General features: G+C 41.2%; 1 protein-coding gene across 1 annotated transcript in view; it reads left to right on the forward strand.

Moving 5' to 3' along the window:
- The window catches only part of ermp1 (endoplasmic reticulum metallopeptidase 1), an 81774-nt gene that overhangs the window by 41431 nt on the left and 18934 nt on the right, over positions 1 to 21409 (forward strand). Inside the window, exon 6 of the mRNA XM_030148376.1 lies at positions 8978 to 9070. Within this exon, the coding sequence (XP_030004236.1) occupies positions 8978 to 9070 (93 nt within the window). The remainder of the gene's footprint in view (positions 1 to 8977; positions 9071 to 21409) is intronic.

Below are 21409 nucleotides of genomic sequence, written 5' to 3' on the forward strand. Positions count from 1 at the left end.
TCTGTCTTTAGTCCAATGGGCCCTATGAATATTTCTGCACTGAATGAGGCCATGTTGTGCACAGACTGAAGAGGAATGTACTCTCTTAAGTGCAGCCTCCCATAGCTCATCTGATACACTCGCACTCAGTTCCTGCTCCCACAAGGATTTAATACTGATTGAGATAAAAACTAAGTGCATTTCTAATGATCCATAATGAAAACAAGCTGATGAATTTGCTTCCATTATCTTTTATTGAGACAACAAATATGTGTCAACTGGAAAGTTATACATGTACAGTTGTCCTCAAAATTATTCATATCCCTGCCATTTTTTGTGATTTTTTGTTTTTATGACGAAATGAACGAGTTTCGTCAAATTTGTTTGTGACTTGTGTGTTATACACAAGTGAGGGAAAAACAACAAATGATACTTGAAGAAATACTTTATTTCAGGAGTATTTTATTAATGGGTTTCCAAAAAATGCCATGTTCAAAATTATTCATACCGTAGGTTTACTAATCCTGCATTTCCACTACATGGAACCGGCTCGACTCGACTCGGTTCAACTCGACTCGGGTACCAGGTCCTATTCCTGGAGACCATTTCCATTACAGGATACTACCGACTTTAGTGTACCTGGACGTCATAGCGATGCGGCGCGCTACGTCCGTGTTGTCTGCTCAGAGTTGCTGATAAACTCGCTTCGTTGCGTGTTGTCTGGTCAAGCTCATGTTGAATTTTTACATTGGCCACCAAATAAAGACTGAATCTCCACAACCAACCATGGTGTAGTTTTGCGGGCTGTCATCACCTTAACACATCACATTAACCTACCACTATATTTACTGTCAACTTCCGCATCTGTTTTTTGTATAACAGCGGGTCACAGAGACAACTCTCTGACCAGTCAGTGGTCTGCAGTGTTTACATGTCATGTTTTCATATCTATTCCCCAATCTTGGAACCTCAGCTGAGGTGATATCAAGAAACTAGTACCGGGTACCAAATTCCAGGCCCTTTATCATAATGGGAATGCCAAAAAGGTCGAGTCAAGTCGAGCCGGTACCACATAGTGGAAACATGGCATAAGTCCAATGTCTTTTCTTAACGGTCAATAGAGTAGCCTTTGTTCTTGATGGTGGTTCCTGTTAGTGTCCACAGGCTTTCTTATCTCTCCTGTGGGATTTTGGTCCACTCTTCCTGGGCCATAGCCTCCAGCTGGGTCCAGTTGGATGGTCTCCTACCCATCACTCTGGTCTTCAGCTCCCTCCACAGATTCTCTATATAGTTTCGGTCAGGACTTTGACTGGCCCATGTCCTTGAACCACTGCTGCACTATGTTGGCGGTATGCTCATTGTCCTGCTGGGACGTCCAATCAGGACCAATCTGGAGTTTCTCAGCACTTTGTTTTCGTCATCCAGGATGTTGATGTAGTCATGTTAAATTCATTAGGCCTTGTAACTTGATGAGATTTCCGGTGCCACTAACAGATAAGCATCCTAGCATTATAGGTTATAACCATGGCATTATGTTGTCACCACCATAACAAAGGTATGAAGGTATCACAGGCAACCATCCAGCGAGTATTGCACAAAGGAGGTCTCCATAGATAGATAGATAGATACTTTATTAATCCAGAGGGAAATTCAAGGACTGCAGACCCAGGAAGATGCCACAACTCAGGATGAAACATCAGGAGGCTTGTCAAGCATTTGCTAGAGCTCTTCTTAACCAAGATCCTAGGTTTTGGTCATCAGTCCTCTGATCTGATGAAACAAAGATGGAGTTGTTTAGCCACATGGAAGTTGCCTACATCTGGAGGAAGCAAGGAGAAGCATACAAGCTGAAAGAACACGAGAGACAGCGAGTGCATATTGAGGCACCGACACCGCCGGTGGCTCACTTCCGGTACCACGGCTCGGTGCCGCGGCACCTTCGGGTCAAGGTGCCGGTGGTGCCATGGCACCCCGGGGCCAACGCTAGGTGCCGTGACACCGCGGTACCACAGCTCGGTGCCAGGTGCCATGGCACCACGGTGGTGCCTCGGCTTGAGGTGCCGGTGGTACCGCGGCACCTCGGTGGTGCACCACGGTGCTATGGCGCCTGGCACTGAGCCCTGGTACCGCAGTGCCATGGCACCTGGCACCGAGCCATGTTACCGCGGTGCCACGGCACCTAGCGTTGGCCCCGGGGTGCCGCGGCACCACCGGCACCTCGAGCCAAGGCACCACCGCGGTGCCACGGCACCTGGCACCGAGCCGTAGTACTGTGGTACCACAGCACCTACCGTTGGCCCGGCCTCGGTGGTGCCGTGGCACCTCGCTAGGTGCTGTGGCACCGCAGTACTACGGCTCAGTGCCAGGTGCCGTGGCACCGCGGTACTACGGCTCAGTGCCAGGTGCCGTGGCACCGTGGTACCACGGCTTGGTGCCAGGTGTCGCGGCACGTCGGTGCCAGGTGCCGTGGCACCGCGGTGGTGCCTCGGCTCCAGGTGCCGGTGGTGCGGTGCCGCGGCACCTCGAGGCCAATGCTAGGTGCCAGGTGCCATGGGGCCGTGGGATCATGGCTCGGTACCACAGCTCAGCTCGGTACCAAGGGTTGGTACCAGGTACCACAGCACGGTGCCAGATGCCATGGTGTGGTGCCAAGGGTTCCTCTCAATTACATTGGACTGTGAGCTAAGGAAGTACCTTGTTCGGACCGGTGTTTTGAACCATGTCAATGCTACATAGAGGAGCTCCAACTCACTACCAGCAGAAGGTGTACTTGCGCAAACAGATTCACATATTATAAACACTGACTTCGTTGTTGTGTTTGCACGGTGGTTGTCATATTCTTCCCACTATTTTTTGACAACTTTTTAACGAAAATGTGAATAATAAAACCTTTTGGGAAGACTGGGGCCTGTATAATCCTAATACAATCCAATGTCATAGATATACAATGGAAAATGTTTGAGGGGGAAAAAGGAGCAGTTTTTCATGAAAAGAACAAGGTATAAGCTATGGCTGAGCGCATGGCAAGAAGAAGAAGACAGAAGGAACACAATAAATTTGAAATAATTGATACTGGTCAAATCCAATCAAATTTTACTTATATAGCACCAAATCATAACAAAAGTTATCTCATGACACTTTACAAATAGAGCCGGTCGAAACCAGACGCTCAAGCCAATTTACAGAAACCCAAAAGAATCCTCCAGGAACAAACACCTGGGGCTGGTGACAGTGGCGAGGAAAAACTTCCTTTTAACAACAGAAACCATCTGCCTTGACCAGTTGGAGTAAGAGAGAGAAGGGGGGGTAGGGCATGAATGCAATTGATACACAGATAACTGAACTAGAACTGACAAAAGTAGAAACTGTGATCAGTGTTGGCGCTAACCTTTGTATGAAATGTCAACAAGCTTTAAACGGGATTCTAGTGAATTGGTATGTTTATTTCATGTCTTTGTCCGCCACATTCTCGAACTCGGACATATGCATCCGATTTAAACAGAGTCTGGCCGAGCTGGCAGCCACATTTTAGGGTCGCTATCCTAAGCCCAGTGAACATGTTTCAACATTGTACCAATAAACCTTTCTTTTTTTTTTTTTTTAATCCATCCTCCACCCCCTAATAGACCATTACACTGACTAAAACAATATTATTCACAGCCCTAACTGTCGCAAAGAAGATAATCGTTCTCCACTGGAAAACCAGACATCAGCTAAATATTCCATACTGGAAGAACCTGTTAACTACAACGGCATATTAGGGCCACATAAGAAAATAAAAACACTTGTCACTATGAGAATAAAGTCGTAAAATATCGAGATGAAACCTGTATTTTCATGAGAATAAAGTCGAACACAAAAAGTCATAATTTTACGAGAATAAAGTGATATATTGAGAATGAAAGTCATAATATTGAGGGAATAAAGTCGTATCTTAAAAAAATAGATAAATAAAGAATCTTAATTTAATGAAATTTTAGTTGAAAAAATGTCCGCTTCACTCAATCTCAAAAGTACTCGTTTCAACAAAATCTGGTCTATATTCACGAACAAACTTTCGTCTGCATTATTTGCCTGACTCCCATTCCATAACCAACAAACAGATTTACTTCGTGCCTGGCTTGAACGTAAAATTGACCGATCATTCTTTAAAATTTAAATGACAATTGATATATTAATACCAATATCTAGGGACTGAAGTTAGTAAATGCATCGTTCCTGTTTTTAACTTCATTTCCAGTCACGCAGCATAGTACTGCGCTTCCTGTGAACTGTCATGGGCATAGCAATGTGATTGTAAGGCTATTGTTTTCCAAAATTACTAATATCTCCCAAACATGTTGGTTCTATCAACTTGCCATTTTTGCTAGTCTCATCCTTGAACAAAAATACGTAAGTATGCCATACAGCAATTAATACCAATATCTAGGGACTGAAGTTAGTAAATGTGTCATTCCTGTTTTTAACTTCATTTCCCGTCATGCAGTGTGGTACTGTGCTTCCTATCAACCGTCATTTGCATAGCAACGTGATTGTAATGGTATGGTGTTCCAAAATAACTAATATCTCCCAAAATACTGGCCCTATCAACTTGCCGTTTTTACTCATCTCTTCCTTGACAAGAAATACATAAGTATACCAAACTGCAGGAGTCAGCTCTTTCAGGATTTTGTGTGATGCCTGAAACACACACACAGTCCACTTCCCTTTTTACCCTCAGCCCTTGCCACAGGGTATTGTCATCAGTTCGTTGTCTGTCCGTCTGTCTGTCTGTCCGTATATGCAAAAACTTTGGCATGCACCAGTGGAGAACCAGTGGTTCACTCGCTATATAAACCACCACATCCTCCACATACAGGTCCGTCGTGTTACTTGTAGAAGTACGTCCCACCCCCCATCCCACAAATTTTTTTGGGCATGGGCTGGTGCCAGTAGCCTGATAATGTCGTTAGTGGGGCTTGGTTCAAAAAAAAGTTGAGAAACCCTGGTGTGGACTGAAGGCCAAGGGTTTTCAAGTGCGGGCACGTTATGTTATAATTTGTGGTTTCAAACAAGTAAAATTTTTAATCAGATTATTCATAGGGTTACTGTGGATTAATTTTGATTTATTGCGATTAAATATCATTCATTGTTGATCTATATTGATCACATTTCATTTTGCATGAGCAAACAGACTCAAGAAGGAAGGGAATATATATGCACTTAACATCTTGGTCGCATGCTGGGGGACGTGTTAGCCAGAATGCTAGTAGAATCCCCAACTAACGTGTTTCGTGTTAATGTGATATTTTAAGATGGAAGTGCTCCAGTGAAAAGAAAACCCCTTCCTGCAGAGTGTGCACAATACTTTATGACGGTCGACTCTTGGAGTTTTTTTGTACTAAAATTTCCCACCCAGAGGGCCAGCATGCTGTGTAGTGTCTTCCATCTTTATTGGTTGGTTCTACTGCCTGTCACAACCAGATCAACTGCCCATTTGCACATGACCGATGGTAACTCTACTTGGACAAACTGCCCGAAATGCGATGTCATTCTGCTCTGCAGATGACTTAATTGCATTAAAATTTTGAATCAGATTAATCATGATGATGGATTAATCCATGCTGATTTGTTACTTTTGACAGCCCTAAAAAATATACAGGGGCACCAGTGAAATTTTTTTGGGTCTGCCACTTGAATTTTTTGGCCTTGCCTTTGCCATCAGGAGGTCATAAAAATGTGAATACCTGACAGAAAATGACATTGAATCCACATTTTTGTGCAGATTTTGGCTTTTAAAGGCTGTGGTCTTAAACTTTTGATCAGCAGATGAACAGCCTTTTTCAGTTTAACTGTTGTTTTCAATAAATTGCTTACTCAAATTTTTGTTTTGTCTTACTCTTATTTCTTCTTTTTACATTTTGAAGCTCTACTTAGAACCTTCTTAAAATACAACAGTGCAAAATGTAAATTAATGCAATTTTTCATCCAGTCTTAAAATTTTGATAAGGAGTGTATAAGTCACAAACAAACTTGACGAAACTTATTCATTTCATCACAAAAACAAAAAATGGCAAAGGGATGAGTAATTTTGAGGACAACTGTACCTGGCAACATATTGGATTGCAAAGAACCAACAGGGAGATGCTTATTCATGTTCGTCGTGTTCCCAAAATACTTCATTGGTGCTCAACATACCCAGCAAATACTGTAGCTTTTGTCCAGTTCCCCTTTCCCCTCAACTTCATAGAAACCAAAATCTTTCCATATACAGTACAGGCCAAAAGTTTGGACACACCTTCTCATTCTTCACATTTTCTTTATTTTCATGACTATTTACATTGTAGATTCTCACTGAAGGCATCAAAACTATGAATGAACACATGTGGAATTATGTACTTAACAAAAAAGTGTGAAATAACTGAAAACATATCTTATATTCTAGTTTCTTCAAAGTAGCCACCCTTAGCTCTGATGACTGCCTTGCACACCCTTGGCATTCCCTTGATGAGCATCAAGAGGTAGTCACCTGAAATGGTTTTCACTTCATAGCTGTGCCTTGTCAGGGTTACTTAGTGGAATTTCTTGCCTTATTGATGGGGTTGGGACCATCAGTGTGTTGTGCAGAAGTCAGGTTGATGCACAGCTGACAGCCCTACTGGACAACTGTTAGAATGCATATTATGGCGAGAACCAATCAGCTAAGTAAAGACAAACTGACTGGCCATCATTACTTTAAGAAATGAAGGTCAGTCAGTCTAGAAAATTTCAAAAACTTTGAATGTGTCCCCAAGTGCAGTCGCAAAAACCATCAAGCGCTCCAACGAAACTGGCTCACATGAGGACCGCCCCAGGAAAGGAAGACCAAGAGTCACCTCTGATGCTGAAGATAAGTTCATCTGAGTCACCAGCGTCAGAAATCACAAATTAACAGCAGCTCAGATTAGAGACCAGATGAATACCACACAGAGCTCTAGCAGCACACACATCTCTACAACAACTGTTAAGAGGAGACTGCGTGAATCAGGCCTTCATGGTCAAATAGCTGCTAGGAAACCACTGCTCAGGAGAGGCAACAAACAGAAGAGATTTATTTGGGCCAAGAAACCCAACGAATGGACCTTAGACCAGTGGAAATCTGTGCTTTGGTCTGATGAGTCCAAATTTGAGATCTTTGGATCCAACCGCCGTGTCTTTGTGTGACGCAGAAAAGGTGAACGGATGGATGCTACATGCCTGGTTCCCACCGTGAAGCATGGAGGGGGAGGTGTGATGGTGTGGGGGTGCTTTGCTGGTGACGCTGTTGGGGATTTATTCAAGATTGAAGGCAACCTGAATCAGCATGGCTACCACAGCATCCTGAAGTGACATGCCATTCCATCCGGTTTGCGTTTAGTTGGACCATCATTTATGTTTCAACAGGACAATGACCCCAAACACACCTCCAGGCTGTGTGAGGGATATTTGACCAAGAAGGAGAGTGATGGAGTGCTGCGCCAGATGACCTGGCCTCCACAGTCACTGGACCTGAACCCAATCGAGATGGTTTGGGGTGAGCTGGACCGCAGAGTGAAGGCAAAAGGGCCAACAAGCGCTAAGCATCTCTGGGAACTTCTTCAAGACTGTTAGGAAACCATTTCAGGTGACTACCTCTTGAAGCTCATCAAGAGAATGGCAAGAGTATGCAAAGCAGTCATCAGAGCTAAGGGTGGCTACTTTGAAGAAACTGGAATATAAGATATGTTTTCAGTTATTTCACACTTTTTTGTTAAGTACATAATTCCACATGTGTTCATTCATAGTTTTGATGCCTTCAGTGAGAATCTACAATGTAAATAGTCATGAAAATAAAGAAAATGCAAAGAATGAGAAGGTGTGTCCAAACTTTTGGCCTGTACTGTACTTGCTTTTAACATAGTTATAGGCACTGCATTGATTGTTTTTTCTGACATCATTTTGTGTTGCTGTAAAGTGTTCAGGGCAGCGCAGTGGTCGCACTTTAATTCCGCCCTCTTAGTTAATTACACCGTCAATATTATTAAAACATTACATTCAGAACATCGATTTTTGACATTTCTACATGACTCCATAATCGGGCACGTTCACATTGCAATGCATGAAATTTGTGGATAAATCAGAGACATTTTCATGGGCTATGGTGGTGAAAATAACAGCTCCCATGATTCCACAGTATGTTATGTCATTTACTACTCCCACTACATTGTCCATCTATCCATCCATTATCCACCGCTTATCCGGGACTGGGTCGCGGGGGTAACAGTCTAAGCAGGGATGCCCAGACTTCCCTCTCCCCAGACACCTCCTCCAGCTCTTCCGGGGGGACCCCGAGGTGTTCCCAGGCCAGCCGAGAGACATAGTCTCTCCAACGTGTCCTGGGTCTTCCCCGAGGTCTCCTCCCGGTGGGACATGCCCGGAACACCTCCCCAGGGAGGCGTCCAGGAGGCATCCGAAACAGATGCCCGAGCCACCTCAGCTGGCCCCTCTCGACGCGGAGGAGCAGCAGCTCTACTCCGAGCTCCTCCCTGGTGACTGAGCTCCTCACCCTATCCCTAAGGGTGCGCCCAGCCACCCTGCGGAGGAAATTCATTTCGACCGCTTGTATCCGGGATCTTGTCCTTTCGGTCATGACCCAAAGCTCATGACCATAGGGTAGGAAGTAGATGGGTAGAGGGTAGGAACGTAGATTGACCGGTAAATCGAGAGCTTCGCCTCTTGGCTCAGCTCCTTCTTCACCACAACCGACCGGTACAGCGACTGCATCACTGCAGACGCTGCACCGATCCGTCTGTCAATCTCATGCTCCATCCTTCCCTCACTCGTGAACAAGACCCCAAGATACTTAAACTCCTCCACTTCCACCCACTACATTGTTTGCTATAGTTTTAATTTGGAGATGTCGATACTTACAGAATCACATTGTGTTCGTTGAACTTGTATACACCTGTTTCTTCATGCTTTGCATTATGTGTATTCATTTGAATTACTTTTTTTTTGACAGGTATTGATCTGGCTTTCATTGAGAATGGTTTTATCTATCATACCAAGTATGACACTGCTGACAGGATTCTGACCGACTCCATACAGAGGGCTGGTATGTAATCAACCTCTAAACCAACATGCTTCCATTCACTAGAGCTGCACAGTAAATCACAATCACAATGTCAGGTTCTGAAATGATAGAATCACAGAAGGCTGCAGTTTAATTAAATGTATAACATGAGAACATATTTTGTGTTTGTATGCAGTCTGCTTGTTATTTACACCCATTTTTAAAAAATGGCCGATGAGTCTGTTCATTTTATTATCAGCTGTGAAGTTTGTGCAATTTGTGGTCACATGACTATGCTGTGGATAGAGCAAATGGAATGGATGTTAGCGAGCAGGACAAGAAAAAATACTGATACGGTATTTGAGATCAAGAGACAATGACCACTGGTATTTTTACATGCACAAAATATTAATATTTTTGCCCTTATTCAAAAAAGACTTGTTGAACACATTCACATTCCACTGGACTCGGCCTTGTACTTTTCTTTAGGCATTTTGTTGATAAACTCAGCTTTTCAATGTTTGATCATAAATCCAACACCTTTTGTTATACTCCATCATGTTTATTAGCCTGTGTGTTTCTCCTCCCAGCTCTACCACAGGATCTTAGTCTCTACTCCAGTCAACTGTACACACAAATGAAACATATTCTGAATGTACTGTGTACATGTCCAAAGAATGTGCTTTTGGAACATCTTAATAAAATAGGTTTCATTCAGGAAAAAGGCCTAATTCAGAATGTCCAAATGGAGTATGCCCTTTACAGGACACCTGTCAACTTCAGAATGTTTTCATATCCTATAAAATATTAGTCATCATGTCAGCATACTCATGACCTTGATAACCAACCAAGTAGGTTCATAATGTCATTTGTGCATATGCACATCACAATCAGTCTCTGACAGGTGATGTCATACCTGCAAAACCACAGTGCATTTCGGGATTGTTCTGCCACTTTGGTGGGTTAGAGCAATTCAGCACAGACTAGACATACCTTAGCTTGGATCTGTCCTTCTTGCTTGAAAAGTGGGTCGCTGGTGTAGCATGAAAGGCTGCACACCAGTGTTTCGAATGGTCGGAAGTTCAACCTTGGGATATGATTTTTCCATTTTCCTACCTGGAAGAAGGGGTTATGTGCAGCAGATGGAGGACATAACAAAGAGACGTCAGATTGCCTGGGTTCCTGCAGCGAGACATCACTTTCAACAATGTCTTCTTTTGTGCGAGTTTGCTCTCAGCATTTTCACAAAGGTAAAAATAAAAGTTTTTGTTTGTTTAAATAATGACTCCATGGGCCAATTGACTGACCTATAAAGTTTGCTCGTGCTGATGTTGTATTTTACCATTGTTGTTTATTACTCAGGTAAACAACACAGAGGAAGGCAGCACACCTTGATTGATCTAGTCATGTCAAATCTTACTAAATTTTATGTGCTTAGCACAATCTTGTATGAAGGTAGTTAAGAATGCACATCGCATTCACAAAAACCTTGTCACCTTATTTGTATTTCACTTTCAAGCACACACACATTTGACTACCACTGCTACTTTACTAACTAGACTAATGACAGTTTAGAAGTAATTGTGATGTATGTCAAAGGGAAATGGTGTACAGCACTTTAAAATGTACTCAAATTCTAATGTTATTGCAGGTCAACCTGCATATGAGATGTTGGAGGCTGATCCAGACTGGGCTCGATCCCTGCATTTGGGCCACACTGACATCAGACCCACAGACACTGCACACTCTGCCAGAAGAGTTAACCAAGCACAGCCGAGGAACACCAACACACTACAAGCGAGACAGGACATACTGATGAACATGACAGTGCTGAGGGGACACAGGAGGCTGCAGAATGCGGTCAGCTACAGACTGATGAGGGGAAGCAGGAGGCTGCAGAGGAAAGTTACCAGTTGAACTCTGGGAATGGAACCATTCAGGAGCTGGGACAGACTGAATGTAATATGTGTATCCTTAGGCACGTGGAAGTGAACCGCCTGCTGGAGGAATATCAAGATGAGCTCAACAAGCTGAGGCTCACTGATGATTTTTGGGTGATGATATTGATAAAGCAAAATACTACTGGTATACCAAACCTTGCAACATTTATGGCTTTATTTACTTTTTTGCTGCCCCTTACATTATGTGTTCACAAAAAAAATTCTCCCCCCATTTCAAATGCTACTTTTGACCTTTATACATCTCAGATTGGATCTGCCTGCACCACACCTTGCCCATCTCTTTCAGGTTTCCCTAGACAGTGTACAGAATCTTCACTTACATGGTATTATTTTTATATTCAAACCTATGATGTGTGATTGTATGGCCAGATAGAGAGACTTTGCAAAGGATGTTGGAAATGTTTTTCAAAAATATAAAATGTTAATAAGAACCATTCCTATTAGCATGATACTACCATATGAAGGTAAAATTGTCACTGCGTGTTGTGCACTGACAAACCATTGCCCAACTATAGTTTAGTAATATTCTTCAGAAGACATAACAACATCAGAGGTCCACAATGGTAAAGAATTTTGTATACCTTGTAGTGCAAAACTGTATTTGACACTGTTTTAACAATAAACTATGTTCGCTTTTACTTTCCAAAACGGTTGTGATCTTGACTATTTCCGTTTTTATGAATAAACAGTATGTAAACCGAATGTAGGCCAGATTTTGACAATGGCATAACAAAAGTGAAAACTGTCTAACAATGATGCAGAGTGCAGAACAATCGTGCAAACTGTAACAATCCAAACTACATAACAATAGTTCAGTCTAAGATAACTGTACAAATAATTTCAGTCACAGTGCTGTGCGGTAACCCTTGTGTGAATGTGCGCACCTCACACACCAGAAACAATACTGGGAGTGTGCGGAACAGTTTGAACACATCCAATTGTTTTTCTTTATCAGATGCATGCTATAGCCTCACACAGCTGAGATGAAACCACAAAATTGTGAAGTTTTGATTGTTGCAGGAGAAATGTCTGTGAGCTTCAAGAGATTTATAGTTTCTGAACTCATCAAATGTGTGTGCGCTCATATCATACACAAGATAGTTGGTAATATTGATGGATGAGGTTGGAGGTATCAGTGCAGCATCGGGTCTCCAGCTGCTAGCTGCTACCTTGTATGGATCAGTGTTGTTAACTGTTGATAATTTAGCAAAATACCTTTCCCTGGCATCTTTGTTATGCTTGTTTCTATAAGGTTTTTGCTAGTTTTTCTTTTGTTTCTCCAGTTTTGCGGTTTAACAACATATGACTATCCTCACTACCTTGGTGTTCACCTCTGTTGTTTACCTCAGAGCCGTAGAGACTAACCCTCCAAAATGGTGGAGGGGCCGTGTTGATCACATGTCTGACAAAGACCGATATGACTTATTCACCAAATCATGCAGTGCTATCTTGCAGTGGCAGATTTAAGAGCTGATAGTTTGTGTGTTTGTCTGTATAGATGGGAATGGTCCATTGCAAGAATCATAAGCACAAATGCTCACCCTCCAGCTCCAGCTTTCACACTGGTCAGTACAGTGCAGATCTCATATTTCTCTAAGGAGCAGATGCACACCAGACTTTTACTGTTGTCTTGGGCCTGATTTACCTCCTGCTTTATGTTGCTGAATTATTTTGCCTCAGTTAGCAGACAATAAAAAGCTGAGACAGTTGGTGTCTTTGCTTTTTCCCTTAGCAACTGCTGGACACCTTTTCCACATTTTCTGTGCATGGTAACTCACATGGCATGAATTATTCAAGCAACAAAGTGAGATTTCAGAAGGTGGTAATAGATATTTTTAGTCTCTAACGAAGTATGCAGTTTTGTTAGGTAGAGGGGAGATGGAGAGTACTGGGACACTGGGGGAAGAAGATAAAGCAGTAGAGATGGTAAATGATAAATATCACAAGTAGGTTGAAACTGCCTCTTTAAAATTTCACAGCCTCTTAGCTCTGATTTTGACATAGTGGAGGAAGTACAAAATAGGGCTGTGCAATATGATGACGACATACAAACCCCATTTCCAGGAGAGTGTGGACCTGTTCTGAAAGGCTGTGTATGAGCTTTCATTAGTTTTAATGACCACTTTAATTCTATTTATTAAATATAAGCAAATTAAAGTTTTGAGGCCTGAAACACACTCAATAACGGGATAGAGACAATTTAAAGGAGTGATATTTTGCCTTTTTAAATGGAATTATGCATTTTAAAAACATTTCCCTGTGGTCTACATAAACTGTAAATGCTATGCTTGGGTCTGAATTCTTCATTAATAAAACTCTACAGGCTCCTCTTCAACCATATTTTTGAGTAATGACATGAGAAAGGTCGTTTTGAGCGCTAGCCCTTTAAATGCAAATGACCCCACATTTTAGGTAATCGGCTTGAAGTTTGGACATATTTTCAGAATGGACTACAACCGCTGCTGCTGACAAACAATAATGGCGTACTCTGAGAAATGTTCATCAGAAGTCTTGACCTTAAATGTGCAATGTTGTGATGTAACTATTTATAAAATGTAACAAATTAGCAGGAATTGAAATGGGTTGTAGACATCCGCTCAATTTTTGCCGAAATGAATATGAAGATAGATTTGCAGCACCTGGAGGGTTCAAATTCAAAATTTATTAACTATTAGGGTGCAAATCCACAAATAAATGTACCAAAGACTAATAAAAGTGGGTTTAGCAAAATGTGACCCCTTTAAGACTGAAAACATTATAGAATATACAAAACACAGTTCTGTCTGATTTCACACTTATCAGGTTAACTGATGACAGCGTAGACAATTGGACAGACTTATCCACTAAAGAATGAGGACGCAGGCCAGTTGGTCTGCACATTCCCTGACAACCTGCCCAGGAAAATTGTCAGGGCCCGCCGCCTTCCTTACGTTGACCTTTCTCAGCGTCCTCCACACATCTGCTGATTCAAGCCTGAGTGCTTTTCGTTGGGGTGGGGGGTGGCTGTCCTCGCAGGGGTGGTGTTTAAATCCTCAAACCATCCGTTAGAACTGATCAGTTTGTTAAGGAAGCAGATATTGTCCTGACAGGGGGGAGTGAGCAGCTTTGTAACTGGTAATGGACTGGATGCCCTGCCACAGAAGTCTGGTGTACTTGGGTCCTGGAAAAAAACATGGATTTGCTGCCCTTGAGAGCGCTTCGCTGCCCTGATGGTCCGTTTCAGGTTAGATCTGGCTACTCTGAGAGCCCCAGCATCGCCAGATCTAAAGGCAGCATCATGCTCTCTCAGTGCAGCCTGTACCTCCTTGGTCATCAATGGTTTCTCATCGGCCCTGGTTCTAACAATCTTGGTAACACAGACGTCCTCTGTACACTTCTGAATGTATGCACACACGGTCAAAGCATACTCCTCCATGTCTGTGTGTCCACTGCAGTTGCGGCCTCCTTAAACATAGCCCAGTCTGTGCTCTCAAAGCAGTCCTGCAGCACTGACATGGCTCCTACGGGCCACACCTTTACCTGTTTCAAGGTGGGCTTACCTCTGATGAGCAGGGGCTTGTATGCTGGGGTCAGCATAACAGCGAGGTGATCTGAGGAGCCAAGGTGAGGTCGAGGGGCTGCTCTGAAAGCCTTCTTAATGTTGGTGTATACCAAGTCCAATGTGTTCTCACCCATGGTAGCAAAGTCCACATGCTGATAAAAATTTGGGGAGGACAGTCTTCAAGTTGGCCTGGTTGAAGTCCCAGCCACAATGAAAACACTCTCCAGGTATGTGCTTTGCAGGTCACTGATGTTACAACAGAGAACACACAGGGCTTCCTTGGTATCTGCACTGGGAGGGATGTACACTGCAATGAACAGTGATGAAAATTCCTGTGGGAGGTAGAATGGTCTGCACTTAATAATCATGAACTCAATGTCTTGTGAGAGTGTCTTGTAGAATGTCTGTTATCCTGGTCGCATTGGTGCACCAGTTATTGTTTGTGTAGACACACACCCCTCCCCCTCAGGATCTTACCGGTTGAGGGCGCTGCTCCTCTCTGCTCTGATGCTGTTGGCCCCTCCAGGCTAATGGCGATGTCTGGAACTGATGCTTTTAGCCATGTCTCTGTGAAATAAGAATGCAGCAGTCTCTGGTTCCCGTTTGGTGTATAAATCCAGCTTCAGGTACTCCAATTTGTTCTCCAGGGAACCCATGTTTGCGAGCAAGATGGATGGAAGCGGTGGTCTGAACGGGTTAGCCTTTAGCTTTGCCGCTAGCCCACCATGACAGCCGTGCTTCGGTTTCCTGTCACACTGCTTCCGACGCTCCCTGGGGCGGACTGTGCCTAGCGGGAAACTCCGCTGCTCTGCAGGCCGCTGGGTCCAGATGGTGTAGCAGTCCGAGGCTGCGTAGAGTAGTCAGAGTTTCAGGGTTTACTGACCCGAAACCGCTGTATCTCCGCAATGTCATCACTAACTGACGATCATAGATGCATTTAATGATGGTCCGCTGGACTGTTGTCACGGAATCTACAGGTTTTAATACTGTAATATCGTCACACTAACTAACTAACTAGAAAGCACTTGGAGAGCACAGACCTCCGCCACGGAAGATCAGTGCCCCCACCCCCCAGTGTTTGCGCTCCTCTTTCTAGAAAAGCACTCGGAGAGTGCAGACCACCACCAAGGCAGATCAGTGGGCCCCTGTGGCCCCCCCACCCCCAATCACCACCAAAATTTAATCATTGTACCTTGTGCCTGTATCAACGTTTCTTTAAATTTTCATCCAAATCCGTCCATAACTTTTTGAGTTATCTTGCACACAGACAGACAGACCAACGCTTGGCAAAAACATAACCTCCTTGGCGGAGGTAACTAACAAGAACCAAGCACAAGCAGAATAGCTTTTGTAATATGAATCCAGTATACAAAATATATTAAGATATGAGATCTGGATCATATTGCTCAGTCGTGATGTAAGGCTGTCGTTTTATTAATGTCAGTGCACTTTCCTGTTTTAAATCATGAAATACAGCCTGACATTTTTTGTCAAGATGATATTATGTAGTTGGAGATTGTCTTAAGGAGCATTATGTTGTGGACAAATCCCACAGTAGAGTTATGTATCTAAGTAGTGAACCCGACATGAACAAGGGTTTTGTATATGCCGTTGTTTGCACTTTCACTAGAGCAAGCTACTGGGAGGGAGAACAATGGAGCTTTGTGTGCTGTCAACTGTGTAGACATGCGGGCAGCAGCAAGAGATAAAGGAACTTAGCCTCAGGCTGCAGTCACCACACACTAACCTGTAGCTGATCTTCATGTACACAAATTTCTGTACCTGTACAGTTATCATCATAATTGCAGTCCGCCTAAGGCTAAGTTTCCTCTGAGCTGTATACAGAAATAGTTTGCAAAAAACTATGGCATACCTATGCCTTCCTATAAAATAGACCTGACCTCAAACCACAATGTATTGTCTTCATATCCAGTATTTTCTTAAGCATTCGTCAAACTATACAGCATTTTGCCCTGACACTCTTATTAATCATACTCACAAAGTTCAGTCTTTTGTATAGCAGGACAGACTCTATAATTATGTGTGATAGTGGTGTGTGTGTATATCAGGGATGTGGAAATGTGTCCTTTCAAAGATGCATCATGGTGTAGACAAATTGTGAGAAGTGAAACTAACATCTCTACTCTGTATTTGTAATGCACTGCAGAAGGATTCATGTTGTGTTTTTGGAATGTTTACAGTGGTGGTTTACACAGACAGAGGTGTTGAAAAGATGCAACTGTTTATATTAGAGATGACTGCACTGTCTTTTTAAAGCAGTTTCCAAATAAAGAGAGAGAGTACTGCGAATTGTGCAGTTGAATGCAATGTAATCAAGAGGCTTGTCAAAACTCACTCCTCCAGTGCATAAAGAATAAAATGGTTACGATCCAATTACTGACCTTTATAAAAAATTATGATAATATAGTGCAGCTCTTGTGGTTTGGCGAAATTCACTTTCCATATTTTTAGCCAACACTTTTTCAAGGAATAATACACAGCAAAATGGCAGTGTTAAATTAAACTCTGAGGTGTTAATTTTAACACCAGAAAAGTATGTATATGTGTCCACTCTTTTTTAGTGTTAAATAACACTTTTGAAAGTGTAAAATTTTTAACACCTATATAGAGTTATTTCAGCTCTGACAGGTGTTAAAAATTAACACTGGCTAACACTCAATAGTGTAGATAAAACTTTGCACTAGAATCATTGTTACAAAACAACACAGCCAAATTACACTGAACTGCCAAAACATTGACACTAAATTGGTGTAATGCAAGTAACTCTGATAGTGTAGTATGTTGCAGACAATTAATCCCCCTTCTGCCACTATTTCCCCAAAACCCTGTACCCCACAAACCTACACACAATATACTTTGTGCAAAAATATTAAACTTTTATTAAACCACGCATAGTAGACCAATAAACATGAACATGCTTAGCATGGAATTATGGCACTGTATGGCACAATGTACATTTTTTCAGAGTCACATGCAAACTGCGATCATAAGGTCTGTGGTACTCCAGATCAGGAACTCACAAGCTCATCAAAGGCAGCAACTCCAGTCTGAATTGACAGGGAATGACCTTCTGGTCAGGACGATGTAGAAATGTTGAATGCTCTTCTTTCTTTCTCCAACACACAGAATAAAGGGTGAACCAGCCCAGTGTCTTAGAGGAAGGTATCCAAGCTTCACCCCACCTGAGAGATAAGGGCACCAGAGAGAAATACACATATTCACCTTAAATGCACATTGAAACATGAGAACAGGCTCTTGGGAAAAAATAATAGCCTGCATATGGGCCTGGTCAAGGGGAGGTATACATATGTGGTGAAAAAAAAAAATTCTCCCCCAATACCCTATTAGAGTAAATTTATTTGGCAAATTTTGTCTAGCTTATAGTTTTTGAAAACTTCCTGTTGACAAAAAAGTTCCAGCCTTAGAAGACGGGCATATCTGCTTGATGAAAGCACATCTGGGAATTGCAATTTTCCTCTTTTTTTCTGAATATTGTAAAAATTTGAAAAATGTAATATATGCAGTTCATTTTCCATATTTTCCTTTTTATTCTGTGTATTCATCATACTGTGGTCAGATTTTATAAAACCTTTTCCAAAAGGTCGTTTTTATTGCATGTAAAGTTTGGGGCCTGGAGATTTTAGGCATTTGATCCGTACCATGAAATCAGTGTTTTTTATTTGTATGGTTTTACTTGGAACTGGATAATAAAAACTACAGAAAGTAAAGATATTTTATGCCTATTTTAAGGTACCTTATCCAATTGTTTTATTAAATATAGATAAGTATGTGAACTTCGCATGTCTTTTTCTTGATCTGTTACTGACCGGACTATCGAACTTGTACTAAATATTGTACCAAGCCATCTTGAGCACATAACATTTATGCTAACCAAGTGTACATAAATATGAATTAACATCAACTTTTGTATTGATGAAGAACAGGCTGTGTCAGAATTAGTCACATTTATTCCCTCTTTAAAATGTATCAGGTATATGTGTCAAAAAGATTGAGCACATGTCCAACAGAAATTTTGGTTTAAGTAAATTATCCAGAATTTTTTTTATCCAGTTTCCTTAAAAATTAAGAAGATAAATAGATCATAAATATGTATATTAACAGTATAATATATGTTCTACATACAAAAATATAAACTATACATGGTTATCATGCTTTATGTCATTGCAATGAACAATGTTATATGTATTGATGATGGTGTTTGCTGTCATGCTAAAACGCATATTTTAACTTCAATAGAAAAAGTATTTTTAATTCGACTAGTATTCTAACGTGTTTTATTCAAAGCTCTAATCTCTTAAATTTTAATAAACAATTGAGTACTTACCAAAAACTGGAAGTAGAAATGGGGAAAAATGTTTTTTTCTGAGGGCACCTAAACCATTAAAGTTTTTTTCAAACTTCTTCCGAGAGCAGCAGGTACATGTCGCACATATGCTTTGATAACTCAATATTGACAAATCTGATTGGTATACAGTAGGAATTATGATTTATGTAACAAGCTGCTTCATTAGAAGAAACATGAACCAGCAAAAAATGGTGATGTAGCTTTTTAAAAATTTGACTCTGAAGTCACAAGTGGGCTTATATGGTACGTGGGCTTAATAGGCACATTTACCCTGTAAGTTAATAATTGTATGTATTTGTGTTTGAAAAATTACCAAACATTTTGGGTGTACTGCAGTTGATGATTTAGCAATTAGCAAATGTTTTAAAACATATTAGAGATTGCATTGGCAAACTTACATTTGTGGGTGTCTAGGAACTATGTTTGGTAAATATACCCCCTACAAGCCAACTACCAGAGAGACATAATTACGACTCCCTCCACAGCATAGCAAAAAAAACACAGCATAAGTTGGGTGTTCAAAAAGAAATAAGCGTACAGGTGTGTTAATGTGAATACTTACATAACCATTCTTTGACTCTGGGTCTTCAACTGGGGGAACAAGTTGTACTTCAAGAGCATATGTTATGCGAACATTTACTGGGGGATCCTCCTGACAAAAGACAGATAACATCACTGAAAAGATGCTTTACCCCAAAACCTTTTTACATCCATGACTTCAGTATGTTGACTTAAACGGTTTACATGATTATACATTATTTATGAGATTAGTCAAGACAAAGACATTAATATAACTAATATCTAAAATTAAAAATGTTTTTAACAAAATATCTCTATAAGTGCATATTCACTTACCCATGACACTACCATGTCTGCCACAAGTATGTTCACCATCTTTCTTCTAGTACCATCAGACGAGAGTTTGTTTTCCTCATATTCTTTGAATACTTGATCACCACCTGGCTTGGAACGGAGGGCTACCATGGCAGTCTGAAATAACAATTGCATGATATTCTATAGAGCATAATCAGGGGAAAATAAAAGCAAACATTCGCTGTAACATTGAGTAATAGTATCAAACGTGCTGACTAATTAACACAGGAATAGGAAATGATAACTTACATGTCTTGCTGTGATGCTGTCAGGGGGTCCTTGAATCAGCTGTCTTTTGCTAACTTGGTTGGATTCCAGTATTATTGTTGCATCTGAACCTGATGAAGATGCATCAGATGCTTGTGATGTGGACCACTCTGAGAATGAGGAATCTGAAGAAAATCCTTCAACACTGTCATCTAAGAACACGAGAACAGCATGTGTTGTAATAAGAAGTAAGGGGCTACATTTGTAATACATTGATAAATTATCATTAACATTGTCTTACCATGGCACCTTTCAGTGAAGGCTTTGAAAGACACCTGTGATGACTTTAAAAGTTCATCAAATATGTCTGGATCCACTTCCACTCTTGCAGAATACTTCAGGATCAAGGATGTAAAATCTGGCAATTGAATTTCACCAGCATAACCAAAAGAAAAAATATGGGTAACACCATTAAGGTTAAGCCGTTGAAATTAAATTCAAAATACACAAAAAGATAACCAGTAAGTTAGTAAGCATACCATGCCCAGTGATGCAATTAAGTGCTCTAGATCTTGTTAAATACAGATAAATTCACATACAAATACATGTATTTGTCAAAATGTTTACAACAAACTGTACTTGCATAATAGATTAACAAAGCAGCATAAAACCAACAGAATACCACACACAATTATATACAACTATGCACAGTTATTTTCTACCACTGCAGTTTTTACCTCTTGTACAAATTCTAGGTAACTGTACACATCTTCAGTCTTTGGTGCCCTGACCCATATGCTCACTCCCTCATACTCTACAGGAACCAGCCTGTCACTGCCTTCAATGACAAGACTAACAATAACACAAAAACATCAATACATACATAGTTAATGATGAAGTTATTACATACATTTGTTAGGGTGTTCTTCTTCAATGAAATACAACGACAAGGAAAAACAGTAATGTAATAAAGCTTTCTTTAGCTCAGAGGTGGGTAAAAAGAAAATCAGATTTTTCTGTCTGACAGCACATTACATAAGTTGACGTTAAATCTGCTTAACTTTCATAGCTTTTGGTCTTACTTTTAAAGCAGTAGAGTACATGACTAACCTTGCACATTTGAAGCATAAACTGGGTATCATTAGAACTGACGCAAAAGATACACACTCGGCGAGTATGGCTACTGTAAAAAATACTGTAAAAAAAAAAAAATTGGACCGATGGCTGTGTAGCTTACCGGCCAAATTAAAAGCTTTGGGAAATGTATCCAGATGCTATTTATTATCACCCAGTTATGTGTATTTATTATATTACAGAAATAGCACGTGTTTTGGTCATATTCCAATCAGATCTGTAAAAAATTCAAATTCCAACTTGATATCATTGATACTTACTGATTCAATCCACTTCCT

The sequence above is a fragment of the Sphaeramia orbicularis genome, chromosome 12 (genome assembly GCF_902148855.1).
Source record: "Sphaeramia orbicularis chromosome 12, fSphaOr1.1, whole genome shotgun sequence".
Classification (NCBI taxonomy): domain Eukaryota; kingdom Metazoa; phylum Chordata; class Actinopteri; order Kurtiformes; family Apogonidae; genus Sphaeramia; species Sphaeramia orbicularis.